The sequence below is a fragment of the Myxocyprinus asiaticus genome, chromosome 12 (genome assembly GCF_019703515.2).
Source record: "Myxocyprinus asiaticus isolate MX2 ecotype Aquarium Trade chromosome 12, UBuf_Myxa_2, whole genome shotgun sequence".
NCBI classification, from domain to species: domain Eukaryota; kingdom Metazoa; phylum Chordata; class Actinopteri; order Cypriniformes; family Catostomidae; genus Myxocyprinus; species Myxocyprinus asiaticus.
In genome coordinates this window covers 5,080,205-5,103,413 of record NC_059355.1, presented here as the reverse complement: position 1 = coordinate 5,103,413, position 23,209 = coordinate 5,080,205, and the positions used below count along the sequence as shown (strand labels likewise).

General features: G+C 37.0%; 1 protein-coding gene across 1 annotated transcript in view; it reads right to left on the bottom strand.

Moving 5' to 3' along the window:
- The window catches only part of LOC127449144 (kalirin-like), a 122,649-nt gene that overhangs the window by 93,543 nt on the left and 5,897 nt on the right, over positions 1-23,209 (bottom strand). Inside the window, exons 2-4 of the mRNA XM_051712374.1 lie at positions 1,609-1,701; positions 1,284-1,398; positions 376-568 (exon numbers count right to left, since the gene is read on the bottom strand). Coding sequence (XP_051568334.1) covers positions 376-568; positions 1,284-1,398; positions 1,609-1,701 — 401 coding nt within the window. The remainder of the gene's footprint in view (positions 1-375; positions 569-1,283; positions 1,399-1,608; positions 1,702-23,209) is intronic.

Here is a 23,209-nt window from a genome sequence, read left to right as displayed (position 1 = left end):
GCCAAATTTTGTTTGAAACATAAGCTGATATTGTTGTATATTTCAACCAGCACGGCTGTCATTCGGCCTCAGGCACAACGCCTTGGGTAATGTGATACTCAGTACAACAGCACTCTTGCTTGTGATATTGTTAAATCGAAGGATGAAGGACAGGCCCAATGGGGGCTCTATTCTAAATAGAAGGTAACTAAAACTTCTTTTTTTTAGAGTTTTCTTTACGGTTTTTAGATTGGAACAAATGCAAATTGTTATGCTATAAAACAAACAAAAAAAAAATCTAACTTAAAATGCAAAAGTGCAAATGATGATTCTACATAAACTATGATACTTTTGATTTCTTTTAGTTTCCCAATAGACAAAATAACACTTTTAAACCTCAAAAGTAAACTTGGCACTGCCAAAGTTGGTCTTCTGCTTCTGCCAGAAGTTGTCTGGTTTGATAATCAGAGCGACGCAGATCTCAGCTGGAAATGACTCCTGCAGAGTCTTCAGCAATGGCTTTATTAGATCCCACTTAGAGCCACGCATGTCGACGATCACTGTAAACCCTCGTTTACTTACATCCTCACTGCGTAGAAACAGAGATGGAGAAATAATGTTAGAGAAAGGCAAACTTAAGGCCAGCCTAACAGATGCAACTTTGAAAAACTGCATATGTTATGGACAAATGCTTAAGCTATTTTGCTTAATCTCTGTGCATATGCTTAATGATTATGCAAGGTTATACATCGATGAAGCTACAGTATAGATTTTGCTTTGCATTGCATCAGAATGATCCAAAGATCAAATACATACTATCAAAGCCTTTGAAAAACATAAATATTTTATTCTTTATGTTACCTTGACTTTAGCAACTCTATCATGATAAAGCTTCAAATAATTCACAATCTTTTGTACACAGCAGACAAGTATGTCACTAATAGTTTACCCAAATACTGTCATTTTTTACTCAACCTCATGTCGTTCTAAAGCTGTATGCTTTTGTTTTTTCCATCGAACACAAAAGGAGAAATCTTCATGCAGATTGTTTTTATACAAGCCATGTGATCATGTCTGTCAAGCTCCAAAAAGGACAAAAAGCATGTTTGTTGTCCTTTTTTGAGCTTGACAACAGACATGGTCACTATGAACTGCTGTTGTATGGAACAAGACTCCTTATGCTTTACAGGAAAATAACAGCACAAGGGTTTGGGATTACATAAGGGTGAGTAAATAACGACAGAATTTTCATGTTTGGGTGAACTATTTCTTAAATTAAGTAATTTTAGGTAAAATTTTATAACCTGGGCACAGTGGAGAGGTAGGTCACCAGTTTGCGCAGGTCTTCCTGCTGTATTCTGTCATGGTTACTACGTGCTGGGAAGGTGAGGATGGGCCCCCCTCTCTTGTCTCTTCCTCCTGAAGAGAAGAGGATCATTTTATAACTAATTTTACCACACAACGTGCTACAATGATCGTTATTATGGAAATACCCATGAGTCTGTGTGGGTGCATGCTTAAGAGGGTGTTGAGACAGAGTTGTTCACTACTTAAGTGAAGCAGACAGGAAAATAATGGGCAAATTGAATGAATGTGTGTGTTTTTACAATGCAATTATGCATTTCCCACCTGAGACAAAAGCGACCTTCTCTCTTAAAACTGTCAGAACATCAGCCGCCTTTATTCCATCATTTCTAAGAGATCCTGACGAGAAAGAGGGAACTGAAAGAGAGAGAGGAAATATAGACAATCAGCTTAAATACCTTAAAAATATAAACTGCACCACCACATCCATCTTTTGTATTAGGAATATTTTACATTTAAAAAATGAAAATATTTAGTCATTCTAAATCTTGATGCTTATATTTTTTCCATAGAATACAAAATGAGAATTTTGAACAATCCATAAACAGCTCTTTTCCATACAACAATGACCAGGTCTGTCAAGCTAAATAAAAACATAAAAGTAGTCCATGTGACTCATGTGCTGTTTTACAAGTTGTTTAAAGCCATATGATAGCTTTGTGTGAGGACTAGACAGAGATTTAAGTAATTATTCAGTGAAAATCTCCCCCTCCACTGCAGCTCCAGATTTGCCAACTGTTCCGTATTAGCCCAGGCATCCTATATTTTTGACGAAATTAAGGTGCCTATCATCCCGTATTGAAGGCAAAACACTTTGTAGGGAACCCTGATGAAGAAAATTCCCTTATTTAAGTATCAAAATGGTCAAGCGTCCCGTATTCGCACGGAGAAAACTTGCCAACCTTATGTAGCTCTCAGATACGCTGCATTTTGACATCAGTGTTGTTTGATTATGGGATAAGCAAAATCCAATAATATCTGAGGGGTGAATTTGATGTGAATGACATCCAATCTGTACCATAGCCTTCATATTTGATTTTAACGATAAAGCAGAGGGAAAATTTTCAGAGAAAATCGGCTTAAAGGTGCACTCAGTGATTTTTTTTAAAATGTCATCTTGGACATATACTGACACCTAGGGGCTGGGAGGCATCATCATTCGAGATATAGAAATAGAAATTAATAGAAATTCACTATTCACAGTTAATCATGATTAATTTAATCCATGAGTGAAAGTGTCTGAAAAGAGGGTGGTTGCTGAGATTAACCAAGTAGTATTTAGCTGGTCATGTGATCCTAACATGGCTGCCCCCATGAAGAGACCCTCTCCATGTGGAATAAAACAGCTTTTATAAGGTTATTGATATGGCTGGATACTTCATCTCATGTGAGTGCTCATGACTTTATGCATATGTTTCGAAATTAAGATTAATTTCTTTAGAAGTAAAACCTTTTTAATGAGGAAAAAATGACTGAGTTCACCTTTAAGTTATACATTAGCTGTACCTCACACAAAGCTATCGTATAGCTTTAGAAGGCTTAGTCGTATAGACTATTTTTATGATTTTTAATGGTACTTTTATGTCTTTTTGGACCTTTTTGGACTTTCATTCTATGGAAAAGTGCTGTATTCTACAAAAATGCACATTATGTTTTTCACGGAGAAAAAAATAAGTTGTAGAACTCTAGAACAACCTGCGTTATCATAAATAAATGACAGAATTCTCATTTTTATCTCACTTTAATAACATTGGTCACTGGATGCACTAGATCCGAAAGTGTGCAATTATAACATAAATACAGTGCAACAACAGTGTTGCTCTTGGTAAATACACAAACATGATGGTGTGTGGGTGCGTTAATTGAGATAGCAGTTGCTGTAGCTTGAGACAGCAGCATTGCTGTTTTGTACGTCTCGTACATGGATCACTAGGGGACACGTGAATACTGTAAATGCTGAATGACAGACAACAGTAATAAGCAGAATAGTGAATGCTTTGAACATGGAAAATAGAGTAGTAGGCCACAGTGGGTCGAGCAAGGGGGACAGGGGTGGGGGGGTGGACCAGCTGTATGCTCATCTCCTTCTGTTTAGATTCATTAGTGGTGTAATCTGCCTGCTCTGTAATCCCACTGCCGACAGCTGGGCACCGGCGCTGAGTGGAGAAAAGTTCAATCACATTTAAGCACACATAGACAGAAGAAACCCACACACACACAAGCTGCATGCTCACAGATGTGGTGCAAGCACATACACTTGTCAACTGTACACACTCACATTCCTGTACAGTACATCTGTTGTGTCTATATGAGGCCTACAAAAAGGTCTTTACAAAGTGCATTTGTGCATTTAATCTCTTGTGCAGACTCGCTCTTCCACTTTACAACTATGTTATCTATCAACCACCCCAGGTCAAATACACTGCATAGCACTAAAGACTACATTTAATAAAAATGTAGCTTTTGAGGCGTTTATGTCATATTTGTTAGCTTCAGGGTTATCTATATGATAGTGTACTCTTAGAAGTTGAAGTTTTAGCTGATACCGTACATGCAAGGGTGTAGATTTGGCTTGAACATTGTGGTGGTTGCAGCGTGAAGCATTTATATGTTTCCAATGATCATGGTGTAAATATTGGGGGGTTTGTCATTTTTTAAATTTTTAATTTTTTGGGAGGGGAGGGTTTACCACAATAAATGCATGGAATCATCATTTGAAGTCTGTTTGAAGTCAGAAATATACATGATGAGTGATTAAAGCACTGAATCCAGCAGAAACTCTATCATTAAAGGCATATTTTAAACGCTTATGACAGACGTCAATGCTTTCAGCTCAAAGTGATTGGCTGGCGCCCGGAGTTTTTTATTCATCATTTGCATAAAGCAGAGAAATGTGAACTTTTTCAACACCCTTGGCCACTCCCCGCGCTTGCTCCACGCCGCTGTCAATCCCATGATGTACCTCGCGAGCATGGCACTCGACTTCCATAGGAAAGGAATGCATTGAAAACACTCGCTCACCTTCGCTCACCACGTGCCAGTGGAAATGTAAAGTTACAGTACGTTTTTGAACATTTTCAACCGATCATATCAGCAATATTGAATCAAATAATCATCAAATTATGGAGAAGAGCATATAACATGGCATATGATTCACGGTGTAGTCAAGTGCATGTTCTCCAGGTTTTTGGATCACATGCTGTACAGTCTCAACAGGGTGTGTCAAATACGGTGGTCTGCGGCATCCTCCGCTATATAGCACTCAGAAACGGGCATGTTTGCGCTGTTGCCTTATATGCATCATTTCATTGTGAATCGGGCGCTAAACTAGCACCGAGAGCGTTTGCAAAAAAAACTGCACTGAACTGAACTACAACTGAAATTAATTCTTAGTGAATCTTCTCCTAAAAGATTATTTATTATGAAACTATAAATTTTTTGTCAAAATATCACAGTTACTGTTACTACTGTAAAATCGTGATAAATTTTAGTTAGGGGGATGATGTGTAATTTGACAAACCTTAATTTTGGCGCATAGCATAGGCTCCGCTTTAAACAATTGTTTTTTACTATAATTCAAATGGGTCGCATCAGTTTTGTGGTCTGCGCCGCGATATTAATGGAAGCCGGTTGACGCGCTCTCCGGAGATACACTAGGTTAGAGCAGAGCAGATAATTGGCGCAAGTGTTTCTGTAATGGCTCGTGCCACCCTCGCATGAAAACCATGCTTCAATCGAACTGTTAAAATATCGCGTTGCAGATGAGAAGCACATTTAGCGCATATAAAGCGCAGAACGCGAGGGCCCAAAATTTGCTTGGATGGCGGCTGAAAAATTTTCAGTGGAGGGAGAACCATGTTCCTTCCCTGCTGTCCGTGACCCAATACGAACACACCTGCAACCCACTTTTGGGATGTGACCCACCAGTTGAGAAACTCTGGTTTAAGGGATACATAAACATGAAGTCATGCACAGATTACATTTACGCATTTAAGTATTTATAATTACACATCAGACATACAGTATGAATGTTATAGTTTATTTGCATCTGTATTATGTTTTCTGTTCAATAGCAAAAATGTACTTGTACTTAATACAAACCCATTGATTGCTGTGTCTGCATTTTGATCTATGTAAAGACATTAAGTTTGAAAATTCACAGTATTTTAGGTGCAGGCCAATAGGAGTAATACCTTTGTTAATCATTTGCTTAGTGAAAAACAACATGTGTAACACTGCATTCCAATTTGCACACTATACATCCTAAATAGTATGTAAGATTATGTCCTTGTCCCAATACCCCCACTTGCAGTTTTGGTCTTGCCTACTTACCCACTTGTCTTACATATTTCCGGTGTTTGGCCACTAGTGTGCAAGTAGACGTGAAGACTGCGAGAGTGTGTATGACTTTTGATTGCACGCACATTGGGACACCCGTAGACTTAACGATGTTGGTGCTGGTTGTGGCAGCTGTTTTTGTCTTTTAACTCAGCTGAAGACTGATTGTTTTTGGTAGTGGTAACTGTTATAGCCTACTTAAAATAATAAATAACTGAAAATGTTTTACCCATCTTTTCCTTTAATAATACACTACTGGTTGTTGGAAGTGTATTGTGCTGTAGAAAATATGCAATTTTTTATGATGTATTTATTGTGTGAAAATAATTGTAAAAGTTTATTATTTTTACTCATTTTGATTTTCAATACATTGCACATTAAAAAATGTTTAACTGTAAAATTGTGTCATCCATAATTGCTGTAAAATATGAAATATAAGCAATTTCCTTCTAATTTGTTTGTCAATACACTGCATAAAACAAAAAACAAACAAAAAAACTTTATTCTATAAACCTATGTGATCCATTAATAGCTACTCATACAAACCATTTAAATTATATGCTTTGGCTTGTATTTATTTAAGACAACCAAAGACTGCTTTACACAACTTATCAGTATGTGGTTTCATATAACACATAACCATTAAAACGTATATTTTAAATACTAAATACATAAAGATGAGAAAGAAACTGTGGTAGTGAACTCCTGAAAATGATGAACTCTGGGATACACTTAGCCTGAAAGACCATTCCAAAGCGGTATTCGTGCTAGTGTGGATTTGGTGTGGGTTAAGTGCACTGAGCTTTGGCATGTTTTAGACATGGGACAGTCTTGAACACTTCCTTCCTGTCACGTGCACGTGCACTCAAGTGGCCAAGACCGCAAGTGTGGGTATTGGGACAGGGCCTATTGTACATCCCAAATCACGTGCTAACGGAATTACCCTACTTCCCTCTTCTGAAGCGGTAATTACGAGTAAGTCGTGTTCACGTGCTTTGTTGTCAGAAAGAAAAGGAAACATGGACTACGGCAGGTTCATTCATGTATATTTCTTGAGGAACTTGTATTTTGACACTATAATACATATCACTCAGTTAGCTTGCTGACGATAATGGAATCTTGGTCAAATACAAGCGATTTTCATGGTGTAAAAATGTACAACATGCATAGAATGGCTGCTGATATACATAAATGTATATGACCAAAACGGCAAGCGCTAACAATTAGCTGTATTTAGAAAAATTAACAAAACCTGTCATTACACTGTATTTACGATAATTTTGATAGCACATGAAGGCAGCATAATTAAAGGTGCACTCAGTAACATTTTGCTCATGTCATCTTGGACTCAGAGTGACACCAAGTGTTGTCAAGTCAAGTCAAGTCATTTTTATTTGTATAGCGCCTTTCACAACACACATCGTTTCAAAGCAGCTTTACAGAAAATCATGTATTAACAGAAAATGATACTGTAATATCTATAAAGTCTTTGAGTCATCATTGTGTAGTTTGATCTGTTGTGGATGCAGCATCACTCAAAATCAATAGTTTTCAGTCACAGATGCCATTGTAGAAATTCACTATTCACAATCAGCCATGATTAATTTAATCCAAGAGTGAGAGTGTCCAATAACAAGCCTGTTAATGAGATTACGCGAGTAGTCTTCAGCTGATCATGTGATTCTAAAATGGCAGCCTCCATGAGGGCGCCTCTCTCCCATGCAGAGTAAAACAGTTTTATAAGGTTACTGATATGACTAGAGTCCTCATCTCATGTCTGTGGTCATGATTTTATACATATGTTTCAAAATTACAGTTCATTTCTTTAAGAGTAAAACTTTTTTAATGGGGCAAAAATTACTGAGTGCACCTTTAATATATAAGGTGCCCAGATGGTGTACTATTTCCGGTAGTTTTTTTTATATATCAGTGCATATTTTTGGGGCAAATGTTGCCCACAACCTCTTGTGTGCAACAAAAGAGGAAAGCTCTATTCCAAAGCTACCTCACTAACTGCCGACATATGCAGTGCACAGGCATGCTCTTAATGGCAGCATCCGAACCAAGCTTTCAGCATAGGAGACTCAACTCCTGTTTCCAACAGGGCGCAACTTTGAGCGTGTTTACATGCACGTTCTTCCACCGATTATGCTTAATAAGCCGACAATGTGTGTGGTCATTTATCCCGTTAAATAATTTTCCTTTATCAGGGTATGGTCATAAAAGGCTTAAGTATAAACCATTAAAACTATTGGTTTAAAATGTTTAATAATAAGTACAGGAAAAATATTGTTTTATTTTATTGCTAAATATTCAGATATTTATATAAAAAAATAAGTAGTTTGAGAGTGTAGGAAGACCCACTTGACATTCACAGTGCATCGGGCGAGTGGACAGTCGTTGCAGCACTTGTTTGGTGTGCTTTGTCGGCTGCTATTCTTTGATTGGTTTAGCGTTCTCATCAGGATCATGAAGTTTATTTCTTCACCAGGAATTCTGCTATTAAAAACAATTTCTAAAAAATTTACGAGGATTGATGGCTTCAACAGAAGCATATACCATTGATTAACAACATGCAAGCTCACGCTAGGTCTGTGTTCAAAGGTTTATAATTTATCGTAAAAAGAATTTTATTTGTCTATGGACAAATTAATGGGATTTTTACTTCGGAACCCGACTGTTGCGCTCCTTAGAGTTTGAAATTAGCATATTGTTAAGCTAACAACATGATATTCTAATAAGCATAAAAATACTTAGCAAACACAAATATTGGGTTCAATTATCAATTTTTGATTACAATGAAGTGTGGATAATTTTTTGCAATAATTGAAATATACGTATATTGTATTTATAATCAACATTTCTCTCACCTTATCTGCCATCTTTATTTGTTCACTTGTTCACAAGTTTGGAGCAGTGCACTCTAGGATTGCCATTACTGCAGAGAATTAGTCGGGAAAGCACTTATGATGCCTTAAAATGCTGCCTATGTAGGCAGCTCACTAGCTGAGGAGTTTCTGACAGATCTCTTTGAACTTATCTGTTGCAGAAAAAGTTAAATCTACAACAGTTTTCAAATGTCTGAATCTGAAAGTGATGTTGAATACTTAGGTAATAAATTTAGCTAGATGCTAACACTTGCATGCATTATGCAACAAGAGTGTCTGTGGTAACAAGGTGCAATTTTAAAACAAACATGCATTATGGATGTCTGCATGACACAGACAGTACCTTAATATGACACAACTCATAAAATTCATAAAAGATACTGTAAACAAACTGCTGTATTGCAGCTTTAGCCAGCAGTTATACAGGGACCGTTGCTGCTCTGTGGGTGCTGCAGATGGTTTCATAACATCTAAGATGTCAGATGAAAGGAAATTGGCATTACTGAGTTGTCATGAGACCATCCACTGCATACAAAGTGCTGTATCCATATTTCATAAGGATGCCATGCACTGTTTTCTGCATGTTTTATGAGATCTTCATCATGTATGCTTCATGTGAGTACAATGGGTACATGATGACCGCTTGGTCTAAGTAGAGGTGGACTTAGCTCTAGGCAAAGGTAGGCAACTGCCTAGGGCCCCCAAAAGCTAAGGGCCCCTTAAAAATACAAATGCTATTTTTTAATTATTATTATTAAGTAAGGGATAATGTACAATCAGACATTTTTTATCACAAAATAATGCCCAACTGTGTGATCAGGACTTGTATCACCTCGAAGAGATTTATTTTGTGATAGCAATCGGCTGACTGTACATTATCCCGCTTATTACACGCTTCTAACTGAATAAATAAATACATGGACATAAAATATTGAGTTGAGTTGAAAATATGTAATTATTTCAGAAGAAATAAATCGCTGAACAGCTAAAATCCACCTCCGGTTTGCGTCAGAGTTCTGTTGGTGTTTATTTTGTCATTAATGAACGTCTGACTGCTCATTATGCATCTTATTACAAGACTAATTGACAAATAAATAAATAAATAAATGCACATGAAATTTAATTTGAGTTTAAAATATTTTATTAGCTTACTTGTAGAGATTGCACAGTGATCCCGAGAAGCAGGAAAGATGGCTTTCCAGATGAGCGGTCTGATATGTGGATGTGCGGTTTTTACTGAGAAATATCAATATACTAGGTGGCGCCATTGACCAGTCAGAACGGAGTATTCCAGAGAGCTGTGTATTCATGCTAAATAACATATGCTGAAATTTTAAATATCGCTATCATAACACCGATATGAATTAATTGCTGTTATTTTCACCACCGTCAATGCAAGCAACCCCACTTCCCCCCTCAGATCAGGCTGTAATGGATTATTCCAAGGTTTTACGCAACTATGCAAGTTCATGGTGGTAAACAGGTAAACGGTTAGCAACACTGCTCAGACAGTTTCATACGATTTCACCTTATCCACTGTTGCAAGTTCAGTTCAGTTTGATTTGTGAAGAGAAAAAATAAACTGAATTATCCTAGTGGGGCAGAGAAAAAGGGAGGAATATAAAAAGTTTATCTCAACGTACACGAAGGGAAAAACGTCCATTAAACATTAAAGAACGAGGAAGAGTGAGACAGAAAACAATGTTTAGTATTATGTATACTGTAGTTATGTATAGTTTATGGAAGCCAGATTGTGTTTTTCATGTGACGTTGAATCACGGCATCATAACAGAGAAAGCAAGCTCAGGGAAAATCAAGGTAAATGTGCGCAAGTGAAGAGGGCCCCATTCTTGTGTTTTTCTTAGGGCCCCAAAATCACTAAATCCGCCCCCTGGGTCTAAGCCTGTATGTGATGCAGCACAGACTATCATTAATCTGTCATGTGGCATGAACGGTATAAAGCTGTATAAAGCTCCTAGATCACATCTGATTTTCCACAACTCATGTTATTTGGAGTTCTTTGTATACTGAATGTTAGTGTATTGGGGGTAAAAACTGTTTGGTTTGTATTGTGGATTTCTGGACATGGTTTAGTTTTGTAGTCGGTACTTGATATAACGGGTGCGCCGTACAAACAATTTGAAGCAATAACCGTTTAGATTTTATTTATTTTTTTACATGTTATAGCCTAATGCATAATACTCATAAAAGAATTAGCAAAATGCTGTTTAATATATATATTTTTAGATGGAGTATAGAATGTCACACCACAATGTCAAATACCCATATAAAGAAAACACATTTGAATAGTTCTGTTGTCATTGTCAGGGAGCATTGTGACTCACTGGCAACTAATAAACATCAGGATCACACACACCAGAAAAAAGAAGAAGAAGAAGAACAAGAAATACATATCCAATACTACCCCCAAAACTGCACCAGTAAGAAATCATTATTATCTCATTTGTTTATCTATATTTCTGGTAAGCTCTTGAACTATTGTACAAATGCATCCAGAACCATGGGTAGCGAACCATATGGAACTGTTTCACCCCTAGTGAGTATGCATGCATTTAGTTAGATCAGCATTCAGAATGAAGAGCACACTGTGGACCAATAAGATCGCCTTGTTCACTGAACATCAACAAAAGAGTCCTATGTTTGATACACTGTATTACACCAGGAAATGCTCCTCATGATCCAACCTGCCTATTGAGTCAGGATATGAGGCATTCTGTATTCCCCATGTTCCCCAGAATCAGGGTGTGTCCACACAAACAGAAACACAAAGCTCACAGCAGTAGCAGGAAAACAGTCACTCTCTGCAATTACTAAATGAAACCTGTTCTGCCAAAATGTTGCCAAATGACCCAACAAGACTGAATCCTGCCAAGGGCAGTAAGAACAGCGTCATGGCCAGTAAGCCGTAGGCACACCCACTTGGGAGTCTGAAAACAATGGTTGGCTGAGGTTTGGTGTTAGTATTAACCTTTGTGCAAGTGTATGCTGTGAGATCATGAACTGGTCCCAGTCCAACATCACCAGCCCGGAATCTTATGTAGCGTAATTTTATGAGGGATGTAGGCTTGAATGGGGCTTGGGGGGCTATTTTCAAAAGGGTTGTTTTGTGCTCAGAAATGTCCACCAATGGACCACTGGGCTAAAAGGGGATTTACTGAAATGTCTTAAAGGTGCACTCATCAATTTTGTAAACATTAAAAAGCTTTACCCCTACAAAAATGAATAGTACTTTTAAGAAATAAGTTTAAAATCATGAACACTCACATGAGATGAAATATCCAGTCATATCAGTGACCTAATAAAAGTTGTTTTCTTTTACATGGAGCTGGGCAACTGCATGGGGGCTGCCATGTTGAGATCACATGACCAGGTGTGCATCCCAGACAGCACACTTCTGCACTATTCTATGCCATTTTTAGTGTAAGTAGGGCGAGTAGTATGTTAACACTGTAAAAACAACTTAAAGAAGTGGACAGTGACTATGAGTACCCCGTAGCTGAAGTGGTGGAGTTACCTGGCTACGTTGTTAATCTTACTAAAAAAAATTAAATAATAGAGAATAAGGCAACTAACAACACTTCACTGAAGACAGCACCTTACAAATGTAATTTGAATGCTTTACTATCACCCCACGCTATGTAAATATGTACATTTTTTGAGTTATAAGTGTTGAACTGAGTTTGGCTAACATGCTAAAGCTAGCGGCAACACATCGCATGCGTTTGACATCACTTCTGTCAGCTGTAAAATGCTGTATGCTTTCATATTGTAAAAACACAATAAGTGTTTCATTTGAGACGATACTACACTTTGAAATTTCATACACTACATGGTTGAGTGCATAGTGTATAGTGTACATGCAAAGTGGATAGTGTGTCGTTTGGGACACAACTCAATTAAACACCAGGGTCGTGCAAAATGTAGAATTTAAGAATTAACTCCCTTTCATTAACTCATGAGTTAATGGGACAACAGGAATTTGAATTGGAATGACAGGAAGCTATTTACTGTTTCCTGTGGTACTGTGACAGACGATTGCATAATTACAATTTTATTTCTGATTATTTAAATTTTATAATTAAAGAAATTTATGAAGTCATTACTATTGTGCTGTGACAGAATATCTGGTTCAGCTGAGGCTTTATTCCTAACCAATTTAGCCACAGTACTGAATAAACACCTAGGATTGTTGTGGTTATTTTCTATGAGTTTGCTAAAATATGCTGACCTGGCAGCTTTTAGTGCCTGTCTGTAGCTACAGACACTATCCTTCCATGCACCACAAAATACCTCTAATTTTGTATTCTTCCACTTGCGTTCCATTTTTCGAGGTGCTCTCTTGACAGCATGAGTGTGATCATTGTACCAGGGCTTTTTTCTTTAATTTCTTTAATCGAAGGGGGGTGACACTATCAAGAGTGCTAGAGGAGGCTATTTATATTTCTGATATTACTTCAAGTTCTTCTAGACTTTTTGGTTTACTGAGTATATGAGATAAATCTGGAATATTATTAGTGAAGCTATCTTTAATGGTCGAAAGAATAGTTCTACCTGAACGACAGTGTGGTGTAGATTGAGTGACATTAGCTGATCGTAGCATACAAGAGACGAGGTAATGATCTGAGATGTCATCGCTCTGCGGCAGAATTTCTATAGTATCAATATCAACTACATATGACAGAATTAAATCTAGCGTATGATTATGGCGATGAGTTGGTCCTGACTCCAAGAGAGTTTAGAATATCGATAAATGCTAATCCCAATGTGTCATTTTCATTATCTATGTGAATGTTGAAGTCACCAACAATTAAAGCTCTATCCACAGTAACTACTAGATCTGATAGAAAATTTGCAAATTCACCAAGGAAATCAGAATGCGGTCCAGGTGATCTATATACTGTAACAAGCGCAAAAGACTCATGAGTTAATTGGACAACAGGAAGTTGAATTGGAATGACAGGAAGTGGAATTTACTAAATTGCAATTCAAAGAAATTCAACACAGTCACAATACTCAATTTTATTAGTCCAAGACACATTTTGAGACAAAAGAATTCCACTATTTATTTTTTTTGACCAAGTATGCCTATTTATTCCCTTATAGGTATAATTATATATATATATATATATATATATATATATATATATATATATATATATATATTTATTTATTTATTTATTTATTTATTTTTTACTTATAGACATAAAATTTTTCTCTCTCTCTCTCTCTCTCTCTCATAAACATACAAACAAACTAAAACATGGGAAATGAAGTGTTCACCCACCATGGTCCATAAAAAGAAAATGTATTAAGTATAGTGAAATAAATGAAATACAAATTTCTATAGATGGCATTTTAAACATTATTAATTTTTTTAATTTATTATTGATTATTAATATTGTAAAAAGTGATTTGTTTGTGGAACATAAAGAAATTACATTTGCATTGCTTTTTTAAGTTGAAATATTCTGCTTCATTTTAAGTAAATTATCTTAAAATGTCAACCTGCCATGACTTTTACATATTAGTTATACATGTTCCATATTAATTTAGTTTATTGTTGTTAATGCAGAGCAGTGGGCTTGCTGTCTTAAACTAATAATATAAAGTTTTTACTCATCATATGAAAACGTATGAAAAAATATACATATAAAGCTTTTTGAAATGGCACACACAGAACACAATACTTGTTACATACAACACAACAAGGGTAACAATCAACAAACGGATAATTTTATTAGAGAAACAAACTCATCCTCACATCACAAATCAACAAGTTACCTACCGTGACAATAAAATCACAACAATGTAAATGGCCAAACAATGCAACCATTTTAACATGCCCCAGTGCATGATGGGAAGAGTGTAAATGGGACTGAATCACACAAACATTTTGTGTTGGCCAGTTTGAACTCAAATAAATGTAGTAATCCAACTCCCTGCTGTGATTATTGGACTTAAAATGAATCTAAGCAGTTATAATATAGAAATTGCGTTAAGATACATTACTTGCATGGAAAAAACAACAATAATCAAGTAAATCTTTCAGTGTTTTTTCAGCATTGTTTACTTGGTCTAAGAATTTTTTTTTTACTGTGTAATGTTACTGAAAATTCCTTATTTGTCATGCATGTTTCATGTTATAATGTAAAAATCAGATGTATTATTAAAAAATAAACTGGAAACAGTCATATGAATTTCTTTGAATTTCATTCCATTTCAATTCAACTTCCTGAAATTCAGTTTCGAATTGCAATTCTACATCCTTTTTGATACCTCAATTCAAATTCAATCCAAATTCAGAAATTGAATTTCAATTGAATCGGCAGTCTTCATTTAATTCTGAATGGTGCGCAACACTGCTAAATACTATTCACTTTATCTTGGTAATCCTCCTGTTATCTGACACTTTAGCTCACGGAATAAATTAATCACGACTGACTACTAATAGTGCATTTCTACAATGGCAATTGTAACCGTAAACTACTACTTTTCCTTGACGCTGCATCCTTACCACTAATTGTCAGTATAATATTGGCTTGAGTTTGGGGCAGGACAACCGGCAACCAGTGTCATTTGAGAGTAAAACTATCCTAAGGAAAAAAAAACTGCCACTGAGTTACCCACTAATGGATAAAATCCAAGAATACTTCTGAAATTGATTTCACTGTCTCCTGGCCAACATAATCACTGAATGTACCTATTCTGCTCCAAGAACTCCAGTCCTGAGCAGGAATCTTGGCAACAGCTGCTACAGCAACCCCTCTGGCCTTCATTCAGGAGAGATGGCCTGTTGAGGATGAAGTAGTAGGCTTGCCTCTCTCAAGACCATGTTTCAAATTTTAAGCAGTCATCTACTGTGTGGTACGGCCTGTAAACTCATGCATCTTGTAAAATCCATATGTTCAGGGATTATGGTAAATCATTGTAGCACAGGTTTTGCTTTGTGGTCTAGTTGCTGAAGATAACACTTTTTGAAATTGGTGTTTGGTAAAATAAGTACAGTACACAGCTACTTAAAGGGATAGTTCACCCAAAATTGAAAGCTGATGTGTATGACTTTCTTTCTTCTGCAGAACACAAATTATGATTTTTGAAGTTCGATTATAAAGTAATTTTTATTTGAATAGCGCTTTTCACAACACACATCATTTCAAAGCAGCTTTACAGAAAATCTTGCATTAATAGAAAATGAAAACTGTAATATCTATAATGTCTTAGAAGTCATCATTATGTAGTTTGATTAAATATGATTGTAAATTGTGCATAAAAATAAATAATTAAATCATAATTGTATTTAGATCCCCAGTGAGCAAGCTGAAGGCGACTGTGGCAAGGAACACAAAACTCCATAAGATGTTGGTTAATGGAGAAAAATAACCTTGGGAGAAACCAGGCTCACTGTGGGGGCCAGTTCCCCTCTGGCTAACCAGAGTGAATATAATGCCAATATTAGTTATTTATGTGCAGTGCAGTCATGGTTTAAAATTAGTAAACTAAGTAAGTGTTAAGGGCCAGCGTTTATACAAAGATTTTGTAAGAACTGTAAGATTAATGACTAATGTCTTTGAAGTTCATCCTGGATTAACTACAGAAGTTCACATAGATGCATTGTCCTTTGTTAGTTGGTCGATGAAGGCTTTTTTTGGCAAATAATTGAAAGTCTATGTATTCCATTATAAGAATCCATCATTAGGCCGAGGTGATGCAGGTAGAGATCAGTGAGGTGCATCGCAGTTCAACCAGCAGGTCATTTCGGTGAGGTCTATCCTAAATCCAAGGTTCAGGCAGTGGTATATGATGTATCCCATGTCTTATGGTTGGAGTTGGCATCAGTTCATCCCCTGAAGTTAATCGTAATAGACTGAAGTGATGTCTGGCTGGCACCGGCTGCATTTAGTCATCATCACTCAGAGACACATAGCAGTGGAGTCCGACACCAAACAGGAACGGAGGAGAAACGGCTCTGAGACAGGGAAACAAATAGAATAATATTAGCTATATAGAGCTATATAGTTATAGAGCAACATAAATGTTTCTGGTTCTGACAGACCTAATTAAAGCCGCCTAATTGTGAGTTGAAGGATAAATTAGGTGTATGCCTGGCTAAATAGATGAGTCTTTAGTCTAGACTTAAACTGAGTGAGTGTGTCTGCATCTCGAACAGTGTTAGGGAGACTATTCCATAGTTTAGGAGCCAAATAGGAAAATGATCTACCTCCTTTTGTGGATTTTGATGTTCTAGGAGCTATTAACAGGCCAGAATTTTGTGATCGTAATAAATGTGATGGAATATAGTGTGGTAGAAGGTCACTTAAGTACTGCGGAGCTAGGCCATTCAAAGCTTTGTACGTTGTTAACAAAACTGTTTTATTAATATGAAATTTAACATGTAGCCAATGTAACGATGATAAAATGATCAATAATTAAATAATTTTTGGTCCAATAATTAGTTCCTCTGTTTTGTCGGAAGTGAGTAAAGGGACATTTCTGGCCATCAAATCTTTGATTTCATTGATACACTCTGCTAATTTGGAGAATTGTGAAATTTCGTCTGGTTTCGAAGAAATATAAAGTTGGGTATCGTCGGCATAACAGTGGAAACTTATTCCACAATTCCTGATAATATCTCCCAGGGGAAGCATATATAAGGAGAAAAGCAGAGGCCCTAAACTGATCCCTGTGGCACTCCATACTTTACTTTTGTTTGATTTGACAATTCCTCATTTACACAGACAAAGCTGTCTGCTAAATAGGACCTAAACCATGCTAATGCAAGTCGACAAATGCCAACATAATTTTCAAGCCTATTCAGGAAAATGTTGTGATCTATGGTGTTGAAGGCAGCACTAAGATCTACAAGCACTAGAAGAGAAATGCAGCCACGATCAGATGATAATAGCAAGTCATTTGTAACTCTGATAAGTGCAGTCTCTGTACTGTGATGGGGCATAAATCCTGACTGAAATTGTTCATATATACTATTTCTCTGTAGAAATGAACATAGTTGGGAGGACACTACCTTTTCTAGTATTTTCAACATAAATGGGAGATTTGAAATCGGTCTATAATTAGCCAATTTTCCAGGGTCAAGTTGTGGCTTTTTAATAAGCAGTTTGATAGCTGCCATTTTAAAGTTTCTTAGGACATGTCCTAAGGATAGCGAGGCATTAATACTTTTAAGAAGAGGTTCTGAGATTACAGGGAATATCTCTTTTAAGAGCATAGTTGGTATTGGATCTAACATACATTTTTTGGCTTTTGATGTTCCGATAAGTTTTGTTAGCTCTTCATGAACTATGACAGCGAAGGATTGAAGTTGCTCATAATGAAAATTATGAGATACTGTTTCCTTTGGTACTGTGACAGACGATTGCATAATTACAATTTTATTTCTGATTATTTAAATTTTATCAGTAAAGAAATTCCTGAAGTCATTATTATTGTGCTGTGACAGAATATCTGGTTCAGCTGAGGCTTTATTCCTAACCAATTTAGCCACAGTACTGAATAAACACCTAGGATTGTTGTGGTTATTTTCTATGAGTTTGCTAAAATATGCTGACCTGGCAGCTTTTAGTGCCTGTCTGTAGCTACAGACACTATCCTTCCATGCACCACGAAATACCTCTAATTTTGTATTCTTCCACTTGCGTTCCATTTTTCGAGGTGCTCTCTTGACAGCATGAGTGTGATCATTGTACCAGGGCTTTTTTCTTTAATTTCTTTAATCGAAGGGGGATGACACTATCAAGAGTGCTAGAGGAGGCTATTTATATTTCTGATATTACTTCAAGTTCTTCTAGACTTTTTGGTTTACTGAGTATATGAGATAAATCTGGAAGATTATTAGTGAAGCTATCTTTAATGGTCGAAAGAATAGTTCTACCTGAACGACAGTGTGGTGTAGATTGAGTGACATTAGCTGATCGTAGCATACAAGAGACGAGGTAATGATCTGAGATGTCATCGCTCTGCGGCAGAATTTCTATAGTATCAATATCAACTACATATGACAGAATTAAATCTAGCATATGATTATGGCGATGAGTTGGTCCTGACTCCAAGAGAGTTTAGAATATCGATAAATGCTAATCCCAATGTGTCATTTTCATTATCTATGTGAATGTTGAAGTCACCAACAATTAAAGCTCTATCCACAGTAACTACTAGATCTGATAGAAAATTTGCAAATTCACCAAGGAAATCAGAATGCGGCCCAGGTGATCTATATACTGTAACAAGCACAAAAGACAACAGAGATTTTTTAACTGTATCTGACGGTGTCACATTAAGCATTATTAGTTCAAAAGACTTAAACATATCATGTCCTCTGAGTAACATCAAAAACGTCACTGTAAATTGCAGCAACACCTCCTCCTCGACCCTTCAGGTGAGGCTCATGTTTGTAACAATAACCTGGGGGAGTAGATTCATTTAAACTAATATATTCATCCAGTTTAAGCCAGGTTTCGGTCAAACAGAGCACATCCAAACTATGACCTGTAATTTCATTTACAATTAGTGCTTTGGTAGAAAGAGATCTAATGTTTAGTAGCCCTACCTTCATATGATGTTTATCTTTAATTTTTTTGTTTTGTTCAAGTTTGACCTTAATAAAAAAATTTCTAAATGATTTAGGGAGGGGTTTGTGTTTGGTAGTTCGGGGAACAGATACAGTCTCTATATGATATCTAGGTGATACAGTCTTTATGTGTTGTTGTTTATGTGACCTGTGTGACGTCTCAAGGCAGCTAGAAGACATTCAGATTAGCCAGTTTGTCTGCTTCCTGACCTGGGCCCAGGTTAGTCAAATACTATCACTATTAAGACTATGAGCCAAATTACTAGAGAAGAGAGCAGCACCTTCCCTGGAGGGATGGAGTCCGTCTCTCTTTAGCATGTCAGGTCTACCCCAAAAACTCTTCCAATTGTCTATAAATCCTATTCTATTCTCTGGACACCACTCAAACATCCATCCATTCAGTGACACTAATCTACTATAAACCTCATCACTGCGATGAGCAAGGAGGGGGCCACAGCATATTACAGTGTCTGACATCATTTTTGCAAGTTCACACACCTCTTTAACATTATCTTTAGTGATCTCCAACTAGCGAAGCTGGACATTGTTAGTACATGAATAACAATTTGAGAAAATATACATTTAGCATTAGCCAGCACTTGTAAATTTGATCTGATGTCAGATACTCTGGCACCAGAAATGCATTTAACAATAGTGGCTGGAGTCTCTATTTCCACGTTCCTTACAATAGAATCTCCTAGAACCAGGACACTTTCAACATGATTCTCAGTGGGTGCATCACTGAGTGGGAGAATCATTTGGGAACCCTAAGAGGAACGGGAGAGTGGTGTCACTTTGCTGAGCGAGTATGTTGCCAAGACGTCACCCAGATGCCCTGCCGCGGGGGCTCTACAGCCAGAAAGTGTTTGTGTTGCTCGCTGCACTACCCACATCTGAAACAGTATCTACCGGCTTTTCGAAACAGTATCTACCGGCTTTTCTTTCTCATTGACCTCCATTAGCGTTCAGATGAATGTCTCTAACTCATTAAACTTCTCCGTCAGCCTGACTAATTCCTTACATTTATCACATGTAAACTCCTCACTGCTGACGGAAGAAGCTATAGTAAACATGTGGCATGCAATGCAGGAAGCACTAATATGAGCGGATGCCATGACTTACCGCAAATGTTTGTTGTTGTTGTTGTTGTTGTTATGGTTGTTCTTGAGCTGCGAGGGTTTGAGATCGATGTGATTCCCTCACGCAGTTGTTTGCGGTTGTTGTGTTGGTTCCTGATCAGCAGATGTTTGAGATTGATGCAATAATCCGTGCAAAACACAGAAGAGAAAACGAATGCACGCAGTCGAAATGCGAGATGTAGACAAGCGGAAAAAGAAAAACAAAGAAAACGGGTGCGCACGGTAACATACACGCAGTTGAAACAGTAGAAAAGAGAGAAAAAAATTAAGCACGTGGTAAAATGGCAAAAGATAAAAGATGAGCATAGAGGAATAAGCAATGCTAAGTAGACTAGCAAGCTACAAACAAACAGACTCGTGCAGCGTGCCGGTAGCAACCAGAATAAGAAACAGGAAGTCACCTTGTGCCCACATAAAAGCACTTAAAGTCAGGGGCGGTCTGGGAAGAGAAATCGGCCCTGGATTTTACATAGAAATCGGCCCAAAAGTTGTGTGTGTTGGTGGGGGGGGGGGGGGGCTGCTGCTGTCCTTTTCTGCATATCGTGGCCCCCTTCGGCATAACCTGCCGCCATTTTGTGGCACTCTTCAGCCAGTCGCGGCCCATTCAGCATAACGCTGCGGCCCGTTTCAGCTTATCGCCCACAGGGAAAAGTCCCGGTTCTCCCTATGGCCAGTCTGCCCCTGCATAAAGGCATCATAAAAGTAATCAAGACAACTCCAGTGTTTTAATCCATATCTTCAGAAATGATATGATAGGTGTGGGTGAGAAACGGATCAATATATAAGTCCTTTTTTCTTAGTGGCCAATATGCATGAAGAATGTGAACCACCAAAAACACAAGAAAAGGACTTAAATATTGATCTGTTTTTCACCCACACCTATCATATGACTTCTGAAGACATTGATTTAACCACTGGTGTTTTATGGATTACTTTTATGCTGACTTGTGATTTTTGGAACTGTATGGATCAAAAGAACTGAGAAATTCTTCTAAAAATCTTCATTTGAGCTCAGCAGATGAAAGTAAGTCATATAAATCTGGGATGGCATAAAGGTGAGTAAATAATGAGAGAATTTTAATTTTGGGGTGAACTATCCCTTTAATAATTTATTTGGGGATTTATGAACCATCTATTTCTAAGAGGTAACTCCATTCAAAAATGCTGTGATCATTTACTTACCCTTGTGTCGTTCCAACCCATATGACTTCTTTTCTTCCATGGAACACAAAAGGAGATGTTAGGGAATGACAGCCTTAGTCACCATTCACTTTCATTGTATGGAAAAAGAGGCAATGAAAATAGTGACTGAGGCTGACTAATATTCTTTCTAACATCTCCTTTTGTGTTCCACGGAATAAAAAAAGTCAAACGGGGTTGAAACAATGTTGGGGGGAAGGAAAATTATGAACGTATTTTCATTTTATCCCTTGAACATTACAATACTTTGTCTTTTCAATTCCTGTCTTGTTCGCAAAATGAACTTTACAAATAACAACAATGCAGTTTGACCTCTAAGTTGCAAAGGTCATGCCATTATCTGAAGACGAAACCTTATCTCCAGTAATTTTCATACTTTTGTGTACTATTGCACTCTGGGAAGTAGAGGCACTTTCTAGTTCAGTGTGTGATGACACATGCATGGAAAGCTGCATAACAAGTTCCCATCCAAAGTTTTTTTTTTTTTTTTTTTGCTGTTCTCTGCTTGACTGTCCACAATTACAACAATGTGTCTCCCTATAGTAAACAATTACAAGCAAAACATCTGGACTTGAAAACTTGCTCAATTACTCACTAAAGTCAAAAGCATGCAAATCAATGTTGCATTCAGCGGGCGCAATTCATTCTTAGTGATTCCCCCTCATATGTTTTCACAGTTTAATGCGTTTCATATATAAATTGAGGGATTTCAAATTAAATGGCATCCAACTGGAAAACAGTATCTCCCTGATCTATGAACTTAGGATGTATGAAGATATTTTATAAGCAAATGTAAGTTCAACTGTTGAGCGGTTCACAACAGTGCAAGATGTGTTCTTTAAAGTCAGACTGAAAGCCACAAGGGGGTTGGAGCGAATAAGTCATGTAACAATGATCTGTGAACATACTTTCTCTGGCAAATCTCATCCTTTAAATGCCAAAATATTTAGCCAAGAAACTCTAATCAGTTTGTAGTTGCTTTTTTAATCCAATAGATGCATTGTAACCATTCATACATATCTAGGCTTGTATTTATTATGACATCATATGCATTTTTTATATAGCATTTGCACATGACTTCATTGGCTCAGGCCTATAACATCAGAAAGTACACACAGCAGTTTTACCACATGACAGATTAATGTAATACTGTAAAATTCTGGGCATAGCAAATAGCAGTCAAAGCAAGAGGAACCCACAAGCTAAGCAGCTTAAAAGTTTCCATTTATATAACACAGGGGACCTTCTTGGTTTTTAGGCCAAATATCAGGCAACCCCAGTTGTTGTGGGCGTAGTCCAAATTAAATTACTTTGAAATAAATCAACTTATTTGCCGAGTTGCATAATTCCAAATAGCTGCAAATGTTTTTTGTTTTTTTTTGCTTTATGTTTAAATGGTTTATATATGCAATGGCCCCAAATGTAACAATACAACATATGAATGTCATTGCATTGGTTTGATATTTTGTCCAAATGTCCAAATACTTTTTGGGGCCATTGTACTGTATGCACTCACGTAAAAGGTAGGTAAGTGATGAATGTTCATATAGGCATGAAAACAACAAATGCCAGAAAACCCTCTCTTAAAGGAATATTGTGGCTTATATACAAATTAACAAAAATGTTTAATGGGTCGATGGGGCAACACAGATGCTGTTGATAGAGCTTAACTTGTAGTCATCCCAGAACATTTC